The following is a 23,451-nucleotide window of genomic DNA, read 5'->3' on the forward strand; positions in this document are numbered from 1 at the left end:
AATCATGATTTAATCCATACTTTCAATACACATTCATAATCGAAACACTAAAACTATATAAGTTGAGGGCTACATTTACATATATGTAAAATGGGGAAACACTAGAGACATTTCCACTAAGATCAGGAGCAAGACAAAAATACTCACTATCTCTGCTACTATTCACCATTGTACTAGATTTAGTAGCTAAGGCAATTAGATAAGAAAAAGTGATTTGAGGCATAAGAATAGGTAAAGAAGATGCAAAACCACCTCTGTTCACAGATGATATATGGAAAATCACAAAGAATTAATAAAATTCAAAATTCAAAATTTCAATGACGCATCAGGGTATAAAATTGACATATAAAAATCAATAGATTTCATAAGCACAAACAACAAAGAGAGAACATAATGGTAGAGAAAAACTACAGTAACAACAAAAACATCAAATAAAAAGAAAATTAAGAAATGTACAAAATGTACATGAGGTGATTTTTTTTAATTCACAAAAAAGACTTAAATAAATATAAATACATTCCCTCTTGCATGGAATAACTCAACATTATAAAGATGCCAATTCTCTCCATTTAATTTTTAAATTAAATATACTCCAATAAAGATACCAAGAAGATATTTTTTGAAGTTAGGCTAGTTATTAACAAAAGTTTATATGGCAAATAAAGATGCAAAAATAGCTGTGAAAACACTATTAAAGAAAAACTATAAACTGAAAAACTGGCCTAATGGGACATTAAAAATACTACAAAGTCTTTAGAATCAAAAGAGTGTGAAACGTAAATATAAGCCACTGGAATAGAGTAGGAAGTCTAGAATTATCTCCAAATATATATATACATTTATTACATGACAAAGGTGGCATCTGAAGTCATGTGCACTCCAAAGGTGGCACAGAGTATACCTTTGAAAAAGATAAAAGACTGTATGCAGATCTCACACTGTACACAAGAATAAATTACAAGTGGATTAGGGATCTGAACATAAAAAAATCAAAGTATAAGAAGAAACCTCAGGAATAATTCTTCTTTAACCTTGATGTGTATAGAGAAAGTTTTTCTAACAGTGACCAAAATCTAGAGACTACAACAAAAATCGATTAATATGACATTATGTAATTTAAATGTACATGACAAACACCAGAAAAAAGTCAAAAGTAAAAAGACAACTTATAAATTGGAAAACATATCCATAAAATACATCACATTTAAAATTTAAATTGAAAGACAAAAAATGGATATAAGCCTTTTAGAAAGAAAATTGATAAAACCTAATTAAGCTACATATACACCTAACTTTTGACTCATCTATCCCATTTATGAAAATACACTGCCAAAAATCCAAAAGTACATATACATGTAATTATTCATTACAGCATTGACTGTAATTGCAAAATGTTGGAAACAGTACAACTGTCACAAGAGCAAACAGTTAAAGGAACCATAGTGCACCCATACAAGGTAGTACTATGCAGCTATATAACAATGAGGAAGATATCTACAAACTGCTTTAAAATGATTTCTTGACGTGCTGTTAAATGCAAAAAGAAAAAAATTTTTAAATATCTATAATATGCTATCCTTTTTTAAGAAAGAAGGGGATATAAGAAAGTACATATGTTCTGATTTTTTGTGCAAAAGAAATACAGGAAGGAAAACTTGACACGAAAGAGACAACCCACAGAAAGTATTTAGGAAAGGGGTGAGTTGTAGAGAACAGGACTAGAGTAGCAAAGATAAGAATAAAGTGCCACTTCTTTAAGTGTATCTTTTTGTATACATTCGATTCTTAAAATCATAGTAATTTTTCATTTAACTTTCACATACCCCCCCAAAATAAATGTAATTTAAAACACCAGGATATGGGTGGGAGGGACCCAAAATGAAATGCAAACTGAAACCAAAGAACTCACTCTATTAATAATAAATAAACACAGTCACACTAAAGGAGGCGGCCAGAAAAGGAACTGACCTAAATAACATTGGAAAACAATATTTTGACATATTCTATAACTACAGATTGAAGACTTGCACATAAACCCTGTAATCCACTTAGTGAATGTTTCTCATGAGATATGGTTAGTAATTCTAAAACTACTTTATGTTTATACTAGAATTTGAAAAAATAAGTACATATATTATAGTTAAAGAGAGCTGGACTTCTCACAATTACAATTACCAATAAAGAAAGGGCAAGGGTACAATAAACTATATGGATATGAATTGGAGTAAAAACATCAGTATGAACATATCATATGATGAATAAGAGAGAAATTAGATAGATAGATATTAGATAAAAGTAGGTGTATACATACACCTGAGTTAGTACACATAGATATATTTCCTTGCTCTGTCTGATGAAAAGTCCTAGCAGCAATGATACCCCAGCAACAATGAACCAACATCATTCCCAGATCTTGGCTTCTAAATGCCATTTTCCAATAAAAGCAACCAGAACTCCCGGGAGAAGCGGTTGATTTTAGGGCTGGGACAGAGAAAATATAAGATGAGATTGGAACATGTTATGATTTCAAAAAATAAGACAGTGCTCAAAAAATGAGGCACTATTGAAAAAACTGAAGATAAATACCTCAATAAAGTAGTTTATAAAAACAAAATAGAGGGGCAGCTGGTACAAGAATGCCAGTACAAACTTGAAGGAGTTTCTAATGTTCAATCCTGGAACAAAGTGAGCACCCAAATAATTATAATATTGGACTTTAATCTGTAATATAAAATATACATCCATTAATCCATACTGATATAAATAATCCAGTAAATGGCAGAGCTAGAGCAACTCTCCCTCGCAGTAGATTCCTAATGAATAAATGTAGAATGAAAGAGTGAAATAGAAAATAACCGCAGGTAAAAACATCAGTAACAGCTGTTATAGACGAAGTCCACCAGTGCGTTCTAAAATTAATGGGCAGAAGTTTGAGAAGAAACGGGATTTGCACAGTCAGGGAAGTATAACTCTGCAGTGGAGAAAGCTGGCGGGCACCAGCTTCACCAGGGTTAAGCCAAACATTGTGAGACCTCCAATACCCTGCACAGAGGACACGACAGCAATTCAGGGGCCTGCTTGAGGAAAACATAACCGCACTCCAATCATGAGAAGGCATCAGACATGCCCAAATTGAGGGATATTAACAAAATAACTAATCAATACTTTTCAGAAATGTCCAGCTCATTTCAGACAAGGAAACACTGAGAAACTATTACAGACTGGAGGAGAATAAAGAGAAATAGCTAAATAAATGGATGTAGGACCCTGGATAGAATCTGGGGATAGAAAGATTAGTGGAAAAATAAGTGAAATTCAAATAAGGTCTGAAGCTTAATAATAGTATTATTCTGATGTTAATTTTCTGGTTTTGAGCCTCGTACTATGGTTACATAACATGGAAACATTAGAGGAAGCTGTGTGAGAGGTATATAGGAAAATTTCTTATAACTAAACAATTAGTTCAAATAAAAAGTTTTTTAAAAAATAAGTTTCAGTACCTCTTCCATCATATTGTCCCATATTAAATTTCCAAAAAGAGGTTCAAATGCGAAAACTCTATATTCTTTCAATTGTTTAATCAGGACTTTATAAGCATTCTCAATCTGTTGTTTATTCTGCAAAAAGAAGTCAAGTCACATGAATTATCTTAAATAAAGTAACTAATTAATTTCTAATACCGAAAAATCAGATATTGAAGATATTATAATATATTGTGTTTCTAAGCAAAAAAGTTATAATAGTATAATTATACATCATCAGCTATGCATTGAAAGCCTGCCAGCCAGCGCTATTTTGTCTTTGCCAAATGAATTTAGTGCATTTGATTTTTACAAACTTTATAAAGGTATAATTATCACAACATAAAAATTACTCACTTTAAGTGTACAACTCTATATTTTTAGCTGTTTACAGAATTGTGCAACCATTACCATAATTGAATTTTACAATTCCAACACTTCAAAAAGAATCGTTGTATCATTTAATGCATTATATTTTATTATGAAAAATTTCAAGTATACACATAAACAGAAAAATAGCATCACTTCCTCTCAGGTACCTATCATTCAGCAACAGCCCTTAGCAACATAAAATGCACTTTTACTTGCATATCACACAGTCCTCAAATTGATAAATAAAATAATCTCTTTAAGGTGACTTTAATATAATAGGAAATAAATTATTTTATCAAAGATAGAATCCTCCATTACAAAATCACTCAAGGAGAGATTGAGAAGAATGTTCGTAGGCGCCCTTCGAACTCGGACTCAGAGTCTGCCCTAAGAAAATGAAATGAGGTCAGGTGACGACGGTACCTCCCGGGACTGTTCTGCTCACAGTATGCAACTAGAGTTTAATGACTGGAGTTCTAACTAGAGCAAAATAAACTATCTTATCATGCTTTGTGATAACCATCTGGATGTCTCCAAAACCATGAGGCAGGTGCGACACTAGTTTCAAAGGGCGAAAAATGTTAACTGATTCAAAAATCATATAGAATTTCTCCATATTCAGAATTCACTATAAGTAGTGAAAATTGAACAGAAATTCGATTCATTTATAAAATCAGTATGTACTTTTGACTCCCAAAAGTTCAATATAAGAATTTTCAAATATTCCAACACAAGAAAATATAAGATTGTGGAATTAGATCGTGGAACCTAAATACTTTTAAATGCTATTAGATTAAATATTAAGAAATAAACTTATTTCAGTTATTTTCCTTCTTTATCAACCTTCTCCATGGTTTTCTCACTAAAAGCAACATGTTTTAACTATCAGTTCATTAGTATGTCTCAGCAACACAGGCGTAACTTTTCCCTCCAATTGAATGCCTTTCTGACCTTCATTAATTCAAAGGCAGTACACTGCACAGTAGCTAAACAAGCAAAGGCTAGAGTCAGACTGCCTCTTTTCAAATCCAAACTCTTATTAATTTGGTGTTGTTGATAAGCAATTGCTCATTCGAGTATCAACTTCCTTATCTGCAAAACACAGATGATACTAACACCTACCTTATAGGACTTTTGTGAATGTGAAATAAAATGACTCATAGGAAGAGCCAAGCACTATTGTTATGACAGTAAGTGCCCACTAAATGACTGCATTTATATTAGTTTATTAATATTCTATACATCTCTGTTAAATCCATGACGATTTCCATAGAAGAGGTAAAAAATAGAAGAGTCAAGCAATTTAGAAAATTTTGTAAAAGTCTAGAAGAAATTTGTCTTTTTGATATAAATTACCTTCTTGAAAAACATTTGGTTGCTGTGTATGCTTGGCATGAAGTACGCATGAAGTCGAAGAATATCAGATGCTTGCCCTGAGGAAAGCACAGCATTGACCTTCATTGCCCAAGACTGAATGATTAAAAAGTTGAAAAGCTGTGTTTGTAGATGGTTCAAGTCTTCATCTGCAACTATCAGGAAATATGGGCAACTCTCTTTCAAGAAAGTTTCCCATTCTTGTGATAAACATCCAGAAAATGCTGTTCGAACATCAATGGTGTTATTATGCTGAAGATGAAGAATTAAGGCAGTTCTCAAAGAAAGAAGTTCAGGGAAGTCGAAATATGCATACTCAGCATCCTGTGCGGGAGGAGTAAAATACATTATGTTTTAAATTGTTATTTAGTCATTTTCTAGTTTAGTTAATTAACACATATCATTAAAGTCATTGAAGGAATTGATTCCATCACACTTCTGTTATGATTCACAGTCAGGGGACAGAACTTTAATCCTTGCCTGTCATTTCACAAACACCTGCCATAAACCACTAGTTGGATTTAAAGACATGCATCCCTCATAAAGAGGCACACAACACTCCGGATTTGTCTCACGTTCCCTCCCCACACTAACTCTTCTCCTCTCCAACGTCATTGCAAAGAGAAAAAAATGACACAACAACACATCAAAGCGGATGGTGTACGTAGACTACGCAGGAAGAGGAAGCAGCCGTGGCCGCTGTGTCTGAGAGGACGTCCCGGGTCACGGGGACCTGCCTACAGCAGCACGGGTTTTTCTCGGCAGACCAAAATGGGTGTAATAAAGTGACTGTAAGCATTAGGCTAGAACCCTGGCTCTTTACTCAAAACACTGCTTGCAAGCAGTCAGCAGTGTTCAAAACTCTAACAGTAACGTGGATTGCAAACTGACTGATACACCAGAATCCTCAAGAGTAACATGATGGTTACCTCCAGGGACAGGATGAGGAAAGGGTGGTAGTGGTTATGCATATCTGAACTTGAAATTGTTAAAATGGTATTAATGAAATTCTTAATTTTAAAAAAGCAGACTAAATACATTCACTTGGAGGTATTTATTATAGAGCAAATAATATAGAAGCAGCATTAGTGAGTTTGACATTCTTCTGGAATCAAATAAGTTGTCTGCTGAGTTTCGAAGACAGAGGTGGGATGACTGGAACCCAGAGGTCAATTAGACCACTGGTCAGGAGATTTCTCATCCTCTTTCTGCCCCTGAATGTCCTTACAATGAAGTCCCATTATTGTGAATAGAGAATAATCTTAAATGTAATTCTGAATACTGGAATTATGGGTAATTGTTTTCTGTTCTTCCTTTAAAATTTTCTAAATAGTTGTAGATACATTTCAATCATAAAAAACCTTTACAATATCAATTTTAGTTTTAGTTCTCAAAATCATAGAAAATAACCCAACTATTACACATACCTTGAAGAAAACTATGGCAAATTGTCCTCCTTTATTAATGAGATCCACAAGGTAGCGTTCAATAAGGTAGAAGAAGTGGAGCTCCTGCCCCTGTTTTAATGACTTTTCACATATGCACATGACAAGTAATGAATCTCCATCAATCAGAAAAAACTCAGATTCCACAAAATCATTGAATATACTGGAATATCTAAAATGAAAGCAGTAAAACAAAAATTACATATAAATTAAATAGGGTCCTAAAAAGGTAGCGGTCTTGTTATTATTATCACTATCATCCACAGCTGAATATACTGAGTAACTATTTTATGTCATATTCCATGCTAAGACTTTTTAAATATATCCATATGCATGACCATCTTCACAAAAAGAAGGCAGGATCAGCCCCACTCAGGCTCCAAGTGATAGGGAAAATTATGTAAGCCATATGGCCAAATCTGGACTGGCCTCAAGAATGAACACCCATATTCTAAATAGAGACCTGTATCACATTTCCTTCATGCCCAACCAATCTCATCCCTTTATAACAATCGTTCCTTTATAACAATGAGTTTATAAAAAAAAATAAAGAGTTCATTGACAGATAGAGAAGACAAGAAAAACCTGTCTCTATTCACCATCAAACATCTCCGAAGGTTCTGTATTAAATGATCGCATATATAAGCACATACATATACTATACTATAATATATACCAACATAGATGATGATATAGATAAACAGATGTCTCTTGAAGGTCAAAAAGACATATAGGAATATAATGCAGAATTTTACATCTTTTTATTACTACAACATTACTCACTCAGCTTTTGGCATTTCATTCAAAATTAACTCTGACATTTTCTTTAAAAACTCTGTATATTCTTCTGAACCTAAAAAAAAGAGAGAGAGAAAGAAAATGGGTTATTTTCAACCTATCTGTTTAAAAAGAGCTATCGTTTACTTATTATTTAAAAAAAGAAACAGTAATAAAGTTATTTAATTCTATTAAAACTGTGCAGCATACAGAATCACTATTTTAAAATTATGAATATTTTAAATTGAAAATTACCCATTCTTGCTGCTTCCTTTGCCTCCATCCTGAATGAGAAAATATTAAATATAGCAAATATCCTTTACTTGGGTAGCTCTAAGTGGCAGTTATTAATTAAAATGGCAGACCTACAAAAAGAAAATAAAAATTAGAAATTTATTCCATGAACAAATAGTACAGAATGATTATTGTGTGTTAAACAAAACAAATAGCACTGGGAGTACAAGAATATACAAAAGTCAACACACTGTCAGTTCTCATGAAGCTTAAAATCCCTTTGGAAAGATAAATAACAATCAAATAATCATCTAAAGAATGGGAAATTAAAAATGTGAGAAAGTTAAAGAGGTCAGAGGAGGCTTCCCCAAAGAAGTATTGCTTAGGCTGACTTCTGAAGGTTGAAATAAGAATTAATTAAGCAAGGTGAGAGGGCAGGCAAAGAGAATACCAGAATACCATGTGCAAAGGCCCTGTGGCATGAAAGAGTGTGGATGGAACCAGATATTGAAAAGAAGCCAGGCTGGAGTATAGCGGGTGAAGGAAAAGCCAACTGTGCTAGAGAGGACTATAGGAATATAAGGGCACCCAAAGCCTTTGAGGGCGTGTCTTTGATCCCAAAATCCACTGATAGATTTTAAGCAGATAGTATTATGATTGGCTTTGCGTTTGGAAAGGTTACACTGGCTATAGCACAGAGAATAGGTAGGATGGAAGCGAAGAGCCAGTTAGTAGAGAGAAAGCCATTGTTTAGAAGAGTAATGGCAACAGTTCAATCTAATAGAGCTTGATGGTAGTTTGAAGCACATACTGATATTAAATATTTAGAAGAGGAGTTTGATATGAACTGGTAATGAATCAGGTATGGATGGAGAAGAGGGGAGTGTGAGGGTTGTCAAGGATAACTCCCTAGGATTCCACCTGATGCAATAGGATACATAACTAGGCCATCTCCTAGGCAGGAAACCTTGGGACAAGGCCATATTTGAGGGAAAGACCATGAGTTTATTTGTGGTCAACCTGAGTTTGACTTGCTTTTGAAACTTGCCATGGATATGTCATGTAAGTAATTAAATATACAGTTCTAGAAGTCAAACACACGGTCTGGGCTAGACCTGAATATGTGGGTAACCTGATTACTTTGATAAGTGAGGTCAGGGGTGTAGATGAGCTTGCTTGAACAGAAAGACACAGCATCATGGAAGAAAAGAGAAGGACTGAAAATCCAGTTTTGCGGATCACTAATATCTAATAAATGTTAAGAGAGGAGGAAGAGTCTGCAAAGGTAGCTGAGAAAACTATGAAAGTAGCCAAAGAAAATGCACTGGGGCCTTTTGTCAGAGGAAACAAATACTGAGGCATTTTTCAAATATGTATACAGTGTGTTAGGGCTGTGAAACCTGATGGATACATATTACATGACATTAAGGAACATATAATGGTGAGGTACACATTGATATTAAATGTTAAACTAATAATGCAAAGAAGTATATGGCTGTAAAAATGAGTAAGTTTGAAGAACGAAGCAATGACTAAGGACTGGGATGTTTAGGAGACAATAGAGGCAGGGGCAGAAGCTTGGTCTCTGACTCACCCAGTTATTGCATCTTTTTTTGAAGATATATATAGAGAGAGCATCTACTCCTTACCAAGCATTGTACCTGAAACATATCCAAATACACATGAAATATAGTCCCCTTTACCTGACAACCTGCTAAGGGTTTAAAGAGAATTAAATCCAACAGTATAATGCGTTAAAGTGATCAAGCCGAAATGGCACAAGAAGCCATCAGAGGATTGAGAAGGAGTTTTTCAATCAGCTGGAGTGGTCAGGGTCCTATGTTCTGAGGTTTCAAGGACATACTGAATGATGATGAAGAATTTCAGCATGCTGGGGAAGGTAAGAGATACAGAATATTGCATCCCAGGAAGCAAAACAACACTGGTGTAATACTCAGAGATGTGAGAAACTCCATGACAACTTCGAGCTTCCACAGGTCATTCTACCCGGCATAACACAGCGTAACTTGATTATAATGAAAATTAGGTATGGCCCAGATTATAAGGACCTTTTGCCTCAGATTTAAGTTCTGGCATCTTCCTGATAACTCTCTGCCATCCGTTCCATGTGACTGTCAACCTCGCTGATTGCACAATAGCCATATTGTCTTCCGTTCTCCAAGTGGTACTACACCCAGATGGAAAAGATGGGTCAGTGAGAATCAGGTAGACAAGAGAAAATTAATCCCAAATATGTTACAGAAGGGAAATCTTCCAAAAAGATAGTATCAGATTCTACAAAATAAAATAAGTTCATTCATGGGTCCCCAGATATTCACAGTGCACGTAAGATCTCAGGAATATTTTATGGTACTCCTAGGAAAGAATAGGTATCTAATAGTTCATTTACTAAATAGTTAGCTCCAAAGTAATAAGTCCTAGCAACTTCATTTGAAAAGACAATACACATAAATTGAGAGAAATAATAGTTTTTTAAATTAAAGAAGTTATGAATGAAACATGTGTGGCTGTTGGACACTATATAACTTTTCCACAGTGGCCATAGGGGCAGGACAAAACTCTCGTTAATTTGACGATTAAGATATCCCACAGTCTCCTGCCTACTCTCTTCTCACATATCCTACTGGAAACTTTCCTTACTAAATTTTACCCCAAAGTCATACCTTCCCTAACATTTATACAGAATTTACAGTCACATGTCCAATTCACTCACATTTAATGAAGAAGCATAGTGGGGAAAATAAAACCAGCTACCTACCATTGTAATCACTAAGTGAATATGTATTAAAAAATTAGAATCACTGGAGGGGAGGGAAATAAGAAGCCAGATGAATAAAGATGATTCAAGGGCAAAACAGTCCTTTAAAAAGTTCTAATTAAAGTTCTCAATAGTCACAATGATATCTAATTTAAAAAAAAGATGGTTACAGCACAAAAAAAGTAAGTGCTCATAAAATATAATTTCAGAAAAATTCATATGAAGAACAATAAAATAAATAGACATGCTGAAATCTCAAGTCTGTAATCTAGGGATTAAAAATCTAGAAAATTTCTTAGGACAGAAGAAAAAACAAAAATGAAAAGAAAAAATACTAAGAAATATAAAGAATAAATCAGCCCTGGCTGATGTGGCTCAGTGGGTTGAGCACAGACCCCTGAACGAAAGGGTCACCGGTTCAATTCCCGGTCAGGGCGCATGCCTGGCTTGCCAGCCAGGCCCCCAGTTGGGGACGTGTGAGAGGCAACTGATCGATGTTTCTCCCACATATTGATGTTTCTCTCCCTCCCTTCTCCTCTCTCTAAAAATAAACAAATATATATTTTAAAAGAATGAATCAAAAAGTTCTAAATACACCTCATGGTAATTCCAGTAGAACTAAGATTCCAAAATGGGGTGAGGATAAAAATAATCAAAGATACAAGGAAGTAATATAATAATATTAAACCAAAGTTAAAGAAAAATATACATTCTTGGTTGAAAAGATTTTTACAAATACTGAGCAGAAATAAAGACAAAAGAGAAAACCACACTTAGACACAGCTCATTGCAGAGGTCCAAGAACAAAGATGAAGAAGTGCCACGAAAACTGGAAGTCAGACAGACCGGACGTGCCGTGGTTCGGTGCATGGGCACTGTTGGCAGACTCCCCCAGTTTTAATCCAGGTTCTGAAATGTTTATAACCTCAGGCAAGTTATTTACTGTCTCTAGGTCTCCGTTTGCTCATCAGTAAAATTGGGATTGCAATGGGGAGTAATAGTACTCTCCTCTGGTTGGGATTTCAAGCTACTTAATATATGTGCTGATAGATACAAATTAATGAAAATAGTACCTGGCACACAGTTAGAACTCATTTAAATGAGCAGCATTATTGGATGTTTTGATAAAATAATGTTTTTAAAGTTCTCAGGGGAAAATAATTTGAACTTACAATTGAATTCTGCGCCCAGTCATTCAACCCAACAAGAGGGCTAAAAGATAATATTACTAGACATGTAAGAAGTCATAAATTCCACCAACTACCTATTTTAAATGATAATTTTATTTAAAGAGTAAGTTGGAAAAAAGCAAGAAACAGTGAAACTATGGACAATCCAGAAGAATTAAAGGAAGCTGTAAAGAAAAATAAGCATATTTTATGAGAAGAGAGATGTTAGCTAAACCTTTTTCAGTAATCACTTCACAATGTGACTTAAACTGGTACAGTGATGTATGTAAACTACTTCTCAATAAAAATGGGAAAAATTTAAATAGTGACAACTCCAAATGCTAGTGAGGATATGGAGAAACTGGGTCACTCTTACATTGTTGGTTTGAATGCAAAATGGTACAGCCACTCTGGCAAAAAGCTTGGCAGTTTTTTCAAAAACTAAACACGCTACTGCCATACAACCCAGCAATTGCATTGAATGGAAACCCATGTTCACACAGAATCCTGAACACAAATGTGCATAGCAGATTTATTTCAAATTGCCCCAAACTGTAAACAAGCCAGATAATTTCCAATGAGTGAATGATTAAATAAACTGTTAATATTCATACCATGGATTATTCCTCAACAATAAAGAAAATTGAACTATTGACATATACAGCAACCTGGGTGAATAGCCAAAGAATTTTAATGAGTAAAGAAAATCCCGAAAGTATACAAACTGTATGATTCCATTTATGTAACATTCTTGAAATGGCAAAATTATAGAAAGGGAAACTACACTAGTGGTTGCCAGAGGCTAAGGAGGAGGTGAGAGTCGGATGGGAGGGGCGGGGCTGTAAAAGGGGGTGAGGGATCCTTGTGGTGATGGACCTGTTCGCAGTCTTGGCTGTATCAGTGCCCGTGTCCTTGGGTGATACTGTATGATAGTTTTACCGCATGTCACCATTGGAATAACTTGGTAAAGGGTACACAGGATCTCTCTATACCATTTCTTACAAGAATATGTGAATCTTCAATTATTTCAAAATAAAACATTGAGTTAAAACATCAAATAAAAGAAAGAAAAATAAGAGGTCTGTGATAGTTTGAATTTAAAAAAGTATTCTGGTGACTATTAGCAGGACCTACAGTCACCTCACTTTCAGAGGCCAGCTCCCCTGGAGCCAGGAGTGGCACCCACACAGCCTGCTTTGTGCTCACCACCTCCTTGACTGCTGCCTCCCTGACTGTGAAGCCCCCTTAGGTTTGAATTCCCTCTTTTTCCAGTTGAGGTCAAATGTTTTATCTGAGATCCAGAGAGGTTATTCTCTCCAGGGAGAGGTTTCTCCTCAAAGGAGGGGTTTTCCTCAAAGGGGGTGACTGCCCTAGGGGCCAGCATGCCTAGGATGGCTCAGGAGCGGCAGGACGCTGCGGCAGCTTGCTAGCTCGGGGAAGAACAGTGTTTCCCGCCCCCCAGAAGAACTTTTCATGGCTCAGGCTTGTAAGAAGTGCCCTGAGTGGGGAAGGAGGTCAGCTCCAGCAGTACTCATTTCATCGCTCTTCTGTTTCCTTTTCCTGTCTAGGTCTGTTATGTTGTTTGCCATTAAAAGAAAAAAAAAATCATAAGAAATCCAAACCTCTCCTGGACAATGGATTGTATCTTTGGTTACTAATCTGAAGATCCTAAAAGATAAAATAATTTCCCTAAGAGAATCCTAAAAAGAAACTTTGGCCATTTGATTAGGTGCTACAAAATTTCTTACTGTTTGTTCTACGTAAAACCTGACAAGGTATTTCAAAGAATTTATTAACTCTGTGATTAAAAATCTGGAAAACTTAGAAGTCAAATAAAATTTTTAGGCTACAGTAGCTTTTTAAGGTCTTTCTAGTATTAGACGACCAGAAACGGAAACACAGTCCACAACTGCCTGGCGCTAAACAAACCAAAGGGCAAAAAAGACAAGTGGCTGAAAAGGTTCCCTTGGCTAAGCAGTCCTCCCTCCAGTCTCCTCAAAAAGTTGTTTATCGAGGACAAATACAAATCTTACAAGTCTTAGCCACCTGAAAGAATAAACTTAACTCACTACAACTATTATGTTGATGGATTTTCCCTCTCTTGTGGCTAAAAAAAATTTTTTAAATTAAAACTACCAGGTCTCTGCTTATCTGTCTCCTTCTCTATATATGTATGTCTGCCTCCAGAGATTGAATGAAGTTGCTTTATAAAGAGGACTCTTTAATTGGCTTAGAGAAATTAAGCTCTCATATAAATTAAGAAATAGAAACTGTCCTATTATTTCAAAAATGTATCTCTTATAATTAAGCTGGCTAAAATTAAATTTCCTGTCGTAAGGGTTATTTTTTAAAATTAGGTTTTAATATCAATGATGTGCTTATGTAAAGCTAAAACTTAATGTTATTTCTATGCTAAAAAAAACCTCAAAATTTTCCTGTACTATTGATATATCCTTTAAAAAGATTATTTAAGAACATATTATGTTTTATATAAATAATTTTCTGTATTTTTAGAATCAAACCTTTAATTTCTTAAGTAAACCAAGTCTTCTTAATATTGCAATAGCTGAATTTTGCTCATAACTATGTATTGTAATATTCTATATTTGTCTTTGAAGTTTTTTATTGTCACTTTTTAAAATGAATAATTAAGTAATATTTCATTAAGTATTGTTCCACAATCCTCTATGGTCTCTGATTTTATTTAACCAAATGTTTTAAAACTTTTGATATGTTTGACAAACTTCCCAAGACCAGATATTCTAAATTAAATCTTATTGACCTAGGAAAACCTTTGGGATATTCCAGAGGGCTTCTGAAACATTTCAAAGAAAATTTATCTCTTTATAAAAAGGGAAAAATAGAAGAAGGGGGCATAGGTAAAAACACCTCACCTCCACAAAAAACTACAGAAAAAATTATAGCTAGACTGCCAAACAAACATCATCCATAATAGTCAGAAAATCAAGCTATATGGAAGTCCAACAATCAAGGATTTAAAGAAGCCACATTCATTCAGACCAGAAAGAGGGGCAGAAATGTGGAGAGGCATGGAGAGGCAGAACTGGCAGTCCCACATCCATGTGTGGTAGTTAAAAATCAGGAGGGATACCTCAGAAGCTAGGGATCCCAGCCCCAGACCAGACCACCCAGCCCAGGGTTCCAGCGCTGGGAAGATAAGTCCTCACAACTTCTGACTATGAAAACAAGTGGAGGTTAGGGCAGTGAAAGAAACTGCAGGATTGTTAAGAAATTCCTCTTAAAGGGCCTGCAACAGACTTAGGACTTTCACTCCCCCTGGGATTTAACACCAGGGCAACAGCTGGAAGGGCACCAGTGGCATATGGGGAGAAAGTGAAGTAACTGGTATCAGGGCAAGTGCTGGGAGACAGCTTCCTCTGAAAGAGAACTCCAGAAGCCAGGCAGCAGCATTGTCCCCTCTGCCAGCCCTCCCCCCCCCACAGAGCCACAGTGGTGACACAGATTGCCCTACCCTGGCACTTACCAAGGCTCCGCCCCATACAGTTTCCAGATGTGCTTTTCTACAATAGACCATACTACTAAGACAGGGGGTCAAACAGCTCTACCTAATACACAGAAACAAACACAGAGAGTTTGACAAAATGAGGAGACAAAGAAATATGGCCAAAATGAAAGAACAGAACAAAACTCCAAGAAAAGAACTAAACAATATGGAGATAAACAAGCTATCAGATGCAGAGTTCAAACATTGGTTATCAGGATGCTCAAGGAACTCATTGGGTACTTCAACAGCATAAAAAAAGACCCAGGCAGAAATGAAGGTTACATTAAGTGAAATAAAGAAAAATCTACATGGAACCAACAGTGGAGGGGATGAAGCTGATAATCAAATCAACAATTTGGAACATAAGGAAGAAAAAAGCATTCAATCAGAACAGCAAGGAAAAAAAAAATAATTCAAAATAATGAGGACGGGCTTGGGAGTCTCTGGGACATCTGCAAACGTATCAGCATCCAAATCATAGGGGTGCCTGAAGGAGAGGGGAAGAGCAAAAAATTGAAAACTTGTTTGAAAAAATAATGAAAGAAAACTTCCTTAATTTGGTGAAGGAAATATGCGTACAAGTCTAGGAAGCACAGAGAGTCCCAAACAAGATGGAGGCAGATGACCACACCAAGACACATCATAATTAAAATGTCAAAGGTTAAAGATAAAAGAGAGAATCTTAAAAGCAGCAAGAGAAAAACAGATAGTTACTTACAAAGGAGTTCTCATAAGACCGTCAGGTGATTTCTGACAGAAGAAATTGAAAGAACTTTCTCAAAATAACTTTATAGGCTAGAAGGGACTGGCAAGAAGTACTCAAAGTGATGAAAAGCAAGGAACTACAACCTAGATTACTCTATCTAACAAAGCCATCATTTAGAATTAAAGGGCACATGAAGTGCATCCCAGACAAGGTAAAACTAAAGGAGTTCATTATCACCAGGTCATTATATGAAATGTTAAAGGGAATTATATAAGAAAAAGAAGATGATCAAAATTATTAACATTAAAAATGGTAATAAATGCACAACTATCAAAAATTGAATCTAAAAAAACCAAGCAAACAAGAACAGGAACAGAATCATAGATATGGAGATCATTTGGAGGGTTATCAGTAAGGAGGGGGAAGGAGGAGATGGGGGAAAACTTGCAGGGACTAAGAAGTACAAATTGGTAGGTACAAAATAGGGAGATGTTAAGAACAGTATAGGAAATGGAGTAGCCAAAGAACTTACATGCATGAGCCATGCACATGAACTAAGTTGGTGGGGGAGGGGGATTGTTGGAGAAAATGGGTGTACTGGGTGGAGGGGGGCAAAGGTGAAAAAAGTGGGACAACTGTAATAGTATAATCAATAAAATATATTTAAAAAAATAAAAATAAAAAGGGGGGATAAACTAATTAAGCTCATTTGGTATGTTAAAATATAAGAAGCATAGTCAAATAAATAATACTAAATAACTTAGTCTTCCTCTATCCCTGAAAGTTATAAAACTTATGTCTTTGAAATGTAAACACCAAGAAACTAAGCAAATCATGGCCATGAGAAATTGAAGGGGGAAAAAAAGTGGCCTTTTAAAAATACAAACTGCTGTATAAGTTCCCTTACCAAAATTGATTTATTGCTGTGGCTGGTGTGGCTCAGTGGCTTGAGTGCTGCCCTGCAAACCAAAGGGTTACCAGTTCTATTCCCAGTCAGGGCACATGCCGTACAAGTCAGGTCCCCAGTAGGGGGTGCTCGAGAGGCAACCACATATTGATGTTTCTCTCCCTCTCTTTCTTCCTTCTCTCTAAAAATAAATAAAATCTTGAAAAAAAAAAACCCAAAATTGATTTGTATAGGAGCTATGGTTTTTTTTTACAAAACTACTAAAAATACTTTTTAAATGACTGTATATAAAATATAGGATTATGTTTTTATTAGTAGAAAATACGAAGCACGAAAATGTGCTTTTGTTGAGAGAAAGGAGAATGTGATTTTCAGATAAGGAAGATATGAAGTACATGAGTGTTTTCCCCTCTTTGGTGAAGAAAGAGAAAAGGAAAGTAATTTTGTCCTAAAATAAAAAATATTGTTTCACTATAAGAAAGGAAATGACAGGACAAAAAATGAAAGGTGTATGTAAGTTGCAAAAGGTTTGTGTATGTTGTAGAAGGTTGATGGAAGTTGTAAAAGGTTTGTGGAGAAGGGATCTAAAAAATAAAATAAAATTATACATGGTCAAACTAACATTGGAATGAATAACTAAGTCAATTATTGTACATCATTTAAATGTGTATGAATATGAACTCTCACCAGATTATAGCCATTTTTAAGTTTTTTATCATGCACAGACAATTATCTTTTACTATGATACTCTAGGGGAAAATATTCTTACAAATATATTTCATTTTCAAAGATTCATTAAAAAAAGAAAACCCTGAAAAGTATTCTAAAATACAGGTTTCTAGTAACTTTAAAAACATAACATTGGCCCGGGCTGGTGTGGCTCAATTGGTTGGGCAGCATCCTGCAAACTGAAAGGTTATTAGTTTGATTCCTGGTCAGGACACGTGACTGGTTGAGGAAAAAAAATTTTTAAAAACCCAAAAAACATAACACTGAAATGGATAAAGGCTTACAGAACTCTAAGGAGAAACTGGATTCATAAAACTGCTAACAAAAAGATCAAGATCAATAAGAATTAATAATATGGGGCTGAATGAAATGATAAAGATATAATTTTGTCATTTTTATATGAAATATCACTTTTTTTATCTTTATCTTTCAGATATAAGAAAAAATTCACTTAAGTTACCTAGGACCTACAGTAACTTGTTAAATTATACCCTTGTAAACAGAATTAAATTATTTATCAGAAATAAAAGCATTTTTCTTTCGTATCTGTCTGATCCCTCTAAAATTTCAGGTACTCCTCACTAATCCATGTGTAACTGAATTTACAGATGTTGACTCTTGGATGCATGTTTCCTTATGTAAAGAAATCTCTTACACCTGATTTGACTGCTCAACCAACATAGGATTTGAAATTTTTTAATTATTTGGAAATGAAGCTGATGACATCTGTTGTGAACAACTAACCCAAGATTCCAGACTAGGCCTGTATCATTTACCCCTTTATACTTCCCTTTTATCCTTACTTTAATTCCTTAATACCTCACAAATAATGAGGCAAGCACATACTTGTGGTGCCGGGGGGGGGGGGGGGGGGGGGGGGGGGGGGGGTTGCTTATTCTGAGTCAGGGTAGGATAGCTAAAGGGCCATAAAACTTTGGGGAAAAAACTCATTCTATGCTTGGACTTTATCATTTAAATTGAGGGTATTCTTAGCAAAGCAGGTTTCACAGGATTTTATGCATTCTTTCTTAGGCCTGATCTCCCCAGGAACCCGCCCTTTCCAGCACAGGGCCGCACCCACCTCTGGCATTGTTTCAGGCTTAAGGCATTATTTCAGGCTTAAGTAGGGCAGGGGAAGTAAGGCAGCCAAGAGATTAGAGACTTCTGGCAGACAGAATGAGGACTCAGGCTACATCAAAGCCAAGGGGTGAGAGTCCATCACCCCCTTTTCCTATAGCCCCTCAAGTCCTTCCTTGAGGGCCCCTTCATGACCGTGCCTGTCTTAGGTCATCCCTCCCATGAGGAATCTTACCTGTTATTGGCTAACCAGTCATCCACTCAGGGCCAAGCAGGGTGAAATGAAAGGGGGCAGAGGCATCACCCCTGCCAGAGAGATAAGCTTTGTCTCCTTAGCGGCTTATGGTCCCAAGGTCTTTTTACTCAGCTTTAGCCATGTGGGGTTACAGCTTCTGAAACCAGGCAGGATGGTTCCCAACACATATTATAATAAGTATCATTTCCTTTTTTCCCCTTAGTTTCTGACTAGAAAAATAACTCAAAATTTTGCATCATTTTTAACCTACTTCACAGGTCAAAATGGGCAACTTGTTACACACATAGCTAAGGATGCTTAATGCCTGGTGATGTCAACTCCAATAAAGGTACCAGATTTGGAAAATTTCTTCTTCCTGGGGCAGATATTACAATACCTACCACTACAATAGTCAACCAGGAAAAATCTTTACATTTCTTTGCATTAGTTATAATAGACAAAAAAAAATTGCTCTTGACCATATTGCCTAAGTAAGGTGAGGTTTGCTCTGTTATTAATGCCTTTGCTGTACTTGGATTAAAAAAAAAAAAAAAACCTCTGGTAAAATAAAGATAGAACTAAATAAAATATGGGTACAAGCCAATGATTAAGTACAGTGCCCAATGATACCTCATGGTTTTTTAATATCTTCAGCTAACTGCCCTCAAGTATTACCTTCTAGTTCAAATCTATTCTTCATTTTGTTTGTTATTATAGAAATGTTTGCTGTTATGAAACTTTGCTTGCAATAGCTCAATGGTATAGACATCACTTAGGTAATAGTTGTTCAATGTTTTGAAATGACTACTAAGGCCTATGAGACCTCATATGAGAAACCTCGAGAAACTACAAAAAATGTTTGCCCTTAAAGAAACATGACTGAAAAGCCTTCCTTTTATCTGGTGCTCTTGTTGCTCAAATGTGGCCTAAGGTTCCTAAGAAAAAGAAAACCACTTTCTCTGCTACATGGGATGTGACGTACCAGAATGAACCTTCCTGGTGATGAGGGACCGACGACAGCATGACATACCCAAAAGGAGCCACCTGACAAGAATGAAGCAATGATGCTTACTTATAATAACTGATTACTGCTGGGGTTTTTTTTTTAATTGATCAGTGACACTTTCAAGGACATGTCTTGATGAAATAGAGGAAAAATATTAAAAAATTATAAATGGAACCATTTTAGAATGGAGACGGAGCTGCCACGCCAGAGGAACTGCCTCGCACGCCAAACGTCTGGAATGGTAAAATAAGGCAAAATGACCTCGACAGTGGGCCTAAAGCAACAATTTGTCCCGAAGAACTTTTGCAAAGATAACAAGAAAGCAAATATTATGACTACCAGACTGATGTCTACCACACTACAAATTGTAAAGATTGTGTAGAATTAGGGCCAAGATAGTGGTATATACCTGCACCAACAGAAATGTCATTCTTCTACTGATGCGATTGTTCCCCTTTCTCATAAATACCCTTGCCCTTGTCTCCTAATCAGAACATTATTTGGGCCTCTGCCTGAATCAGTTCTTCCCAAATAGCTCTTCCTATTTATCTTAAATAAATGCTTGTTTCCTCTCACTGTTATTTTTAGGTTCACAGTATCAATTTCAAATAGTAGCATTAATGATCTAGTACCACATTTCCCAGCCAAACATATAGATTGCTTCCACAATGAATAATGTGTACATAATCACACTTTTGTAACTATTTACTGATTTTCCATTTTTGACTCAACACAGAAGTAAATCACAAATCACAAAAATTAAAGTCTCAAAATACTATAAATTATGATTAACCCTGATGATATAAAAATAATATTAATTAACCAAATTGGGAAGTTCAGAAAGGGATGAATAATAGAAAGAGAAGAGTATATAGTAAGTTCCCATTTTTCATAGAAGAAAGTCTATAGATAGCATCTAAAGATAACATATCAAAAATTAAGACCCTGGCTGGTGTGGCTCAGGGGATTGAGTGCCTGCCTGTGAACCAAAGGGTTGCTGGTTCAATTCCCAGTCAAGGCACATGCTGGGGTTGTGGGCCAGGTCCCCAGCAGGGGGTGCTCCAGAGGCAACCACACACTGATGTTTTTCTCCCTCTCTTCTTCCCTCCCTTTCTCTCTCTAAAAAAAATAAATTCTCTAAAATTAAAAAAAGTTAAGGATTTCTGAAATTAAGGTATTAACCTGACTTTCATATAAGTACTGTACCATTGGGTTACCAAATAATGGAAATGGAAAGTTTCATTTCCATTAGCTGGAAGTAATCCAGCTAATAAGGAGATGGGATAATGATTTTACAACTCCTATTGAATTAATAGATCTTGGTATTTCAGGGGATAGCAGGAAATTTATAGAGGCAAATGTCTGCTTTCATATAGGACTGCACCACCACTGAAATATGCTAGCCAAAAAACAAAACAAAAATTAAACCTGAACTTGATCAAAGCTCTAGGAGCAATGACAAAACATTTAGAAGACAGAAGAACATGTTAAATGATATCAGAAGGACCAGAAGAATCTCTACAAGACTAAGCAGGGGTGGGGGGAGCACTTATTAACAAAAAAAATCACAAGATGAAAGATATTATGACAAACTTATCTGGTCACAGTGGTGTCAATATCTTATTTGAATTCTGACTTAAACAATCTCAAAAAAAAAAAAAAAAGAGAAGAGAAGAGAAGGGGTGGGGGAGAAATTGTGGGTTGTGTATTAGAGGGGAGATGGCCCAATTCAGAGAAGGCCCTGGGGAATGATAGAGCCATCCTATGGAAGGAGTCACGTCCCTGAAACCCTGGAGAAGAGCTAACCAGCAGTGGGCAGAGTTCAGGATGGGCTCCGTGAATCCAGCCCCCCTGGTCTACATGCCCCTACAGTCTCCTGTCCTGAGTGTGGGCAGGACCTGTGAGTCTACTGGAGCAGCCTCTCCTATGACAAGGTTACATTGTCATGGCAGACAAGGGAGAGGTTCTCCTGCTGGCTTGGAAGACAGAAGCCCCCATGTTGTGAGAGGGCCACGTGGCTAGGACCTGAGGGCAGAAGCCAAAGGTTGAGAGTAACCCCTAGCCAACAGCCAGCAAGAAAACAGGAAACCTCAGTTCCACAGCTGTCGGGACTTGGATTCTTCCAACAACCTGAGTGAGCACCCAGAGCCTTGATGAGATGGCAGCCCAGCAGACGCCTTCCTTCTTTCCGCCTGGTGAGATGCTGGGTGAAGGATCCAGTTAACCTGTGCTAGAACTTCTGATCCACAGAGGCTGTAAAGTCATACACTGCTGTTGATTTAAGCCACTAAATGTGTGATAATTTGTAATGCAGCAATAGAAAACTAATACATGCCCTAAACCACGAATATATTCTTTTAACTTTTATATAAGAAATAAATTCTTACTGTGTCAAGCCACTGAAATTTAAGGGTGCATAGGAATCATCTGGGAGATCTTATTAAAATGTCGATTCTAATTCTACAAGTTTGGAGTTGGGTCTGAGATTCCGCGCAGAGGACGAAACTGCGTGCTGCTAGGGTGTTTTTGTTTGCTTTGTTTCGGCTTGCGGTTGGTTTGCTTGTGTTTGCTTGTGGCTGTGCTCAGACATAACGTGTCTTGGTTGTCCTCAATACTTCAAATCCCAGGCACACTTTCTTTGAAGAGAACTGTTTAAATGCCTGGCACTCTCCCCTCTCCTTCAGACTTTAGACGTCCTAGCTCATCACGGGTGTCCCTTACCTCTGGTCCCCTGGCTCCATCCTTGCATCAGAGCCAGCAGAAGCCAGTCCGCCACCGCCTTAGGGAGCCCAGTGGTATTAGCAGCTCCCTGCACCCCAGGCCCGGGCGCCCACCCGACAGCCACTGCCAGACCACCTCCCTCTTTGATCCAAGACCTACAGATTCCCCCGCCCCCCCACCGCGGACATCGCCCCTCCGGTCCCCTTTACAAGGAAACCCTTCACCTGGACAAGCACACACCGCCAGCCCTACGTGGGTTCCGGAGTACCACCCGTTCCTCCCCCCGAGTCCAGACTCAGAACCAGACCTGCAGCTTCCGAAGAGCCGCGATCGGTACGCTCCGCAGGAAGGGAGTGACGGGAGGGGACCGTGAGCAGAGCCAGAGGGAAGCTGCGGGGAGCCCTGGACCGGCGTTGAGCTGCACCGCGGAGCCGCCTCGGCCGTCTTTAATACCTCGAAGTGACTTTCGGTTTCCTTTCTCAACCCAGCGGCATTTGAGTTTCGTTTCTCGTCATCAGGAATCGGGAGACGTGATCTTTCTCTCCCTTCAGTCTGAGCCTTATGAAGAGATAGCAGAGGCCATAATAGGGACTTTGGAATTTAGAAACAAAACAGAGGGAAATGAGGCAGAGAAATCCGGGATATCTAAGGAAGGGAAAATCAACAGGTGTGGAATTTAGAAATAGATGCGATGTTCTGAAATTAGACGGTAAGTTGTGGGGTGTTGCTGCTCCACCTTTATCCAAGAAGAAAAACAAAAACAGCATGTCACAATACACGAACTTGGAGTTTCTGTTATGAGAAGTTGATGACTGTTCTGTGTGAACTATATTTGGAACTTTCATGGGCCAAGAAACACCATTTGAAAGTAAA

The 23,451-nt window shown here is 36.9% G+C and overlaps 1 protein-coding gene across 6 annotated transcripts in view; it reads right to left on the reverse strand.

Annotated features, from left to right (window-relative positions):
- The window catches only part of LOC112312318 (probable ATP-dependent RNA helicase DDX60), a 101,356-nt gene extending 78,327 nt beyond the window's left edge, over positions 1-23,029 (reverse strand). For 3 of the 6 annotated variants that reach the window (XM_053911599.2, XM_053911595.2, XM_045202602.3), the window contains exons 1-6: positions 22,886-23,029; positions 7,745-7,854; positions 7,496-7,565; positions 6,695-6,884; positions 5,250-5,591; positions 3,501-3,617 (exon numbers count right to left, since the gene is read on the reverse strand). In XM_053911599.2, the coding sequence (XP_053767574.1) occupies positions 3,501-3,617; positions 5,250-5,591; positions 6,695-6,884; positions 7,496-7,565; positions 7,745-7,772 (747 nt within the window). In that variant the 5' untranslated portion in view covers positions 7,773-7,854; positions 22,886-23,029. Of the gene's footprint in view, positions 1-3,500; positions 3,618-5,249; positions 5,592-6,694; positions 6,885-7,495; positions 7,566-7,744; positions 7,855-9,317; positions 9,385-18,851; positions 18,977-19,833; positions 19,896-22,885 lie in introns of those variants that run through there. The other 3 variants (XM_053911596.2, XM_053911598.2, XM_053911597.2) reach the window with 3 other exon arrangements.
- Positions 23,030-23,451: the final 422 nt, after the last annotated feature.

The sequence above is a fragment of the Desmodus rotundus genome, chromosome 9 (genome assembly GCF_022682495.2).
Source record: "Desmodus rotundus isolate HL8 chromosome 9, HLdesRot8A.1, whole genome shotgun sequence".
In the NCBI taxonomy this organism is placed as follows: domain Eukaryota; kingdom Metazoa; phylum Chordata; class Mammalia; order Chiroptera; family Phyllostomidae; genus Desmodus; species Desmodus rotundus.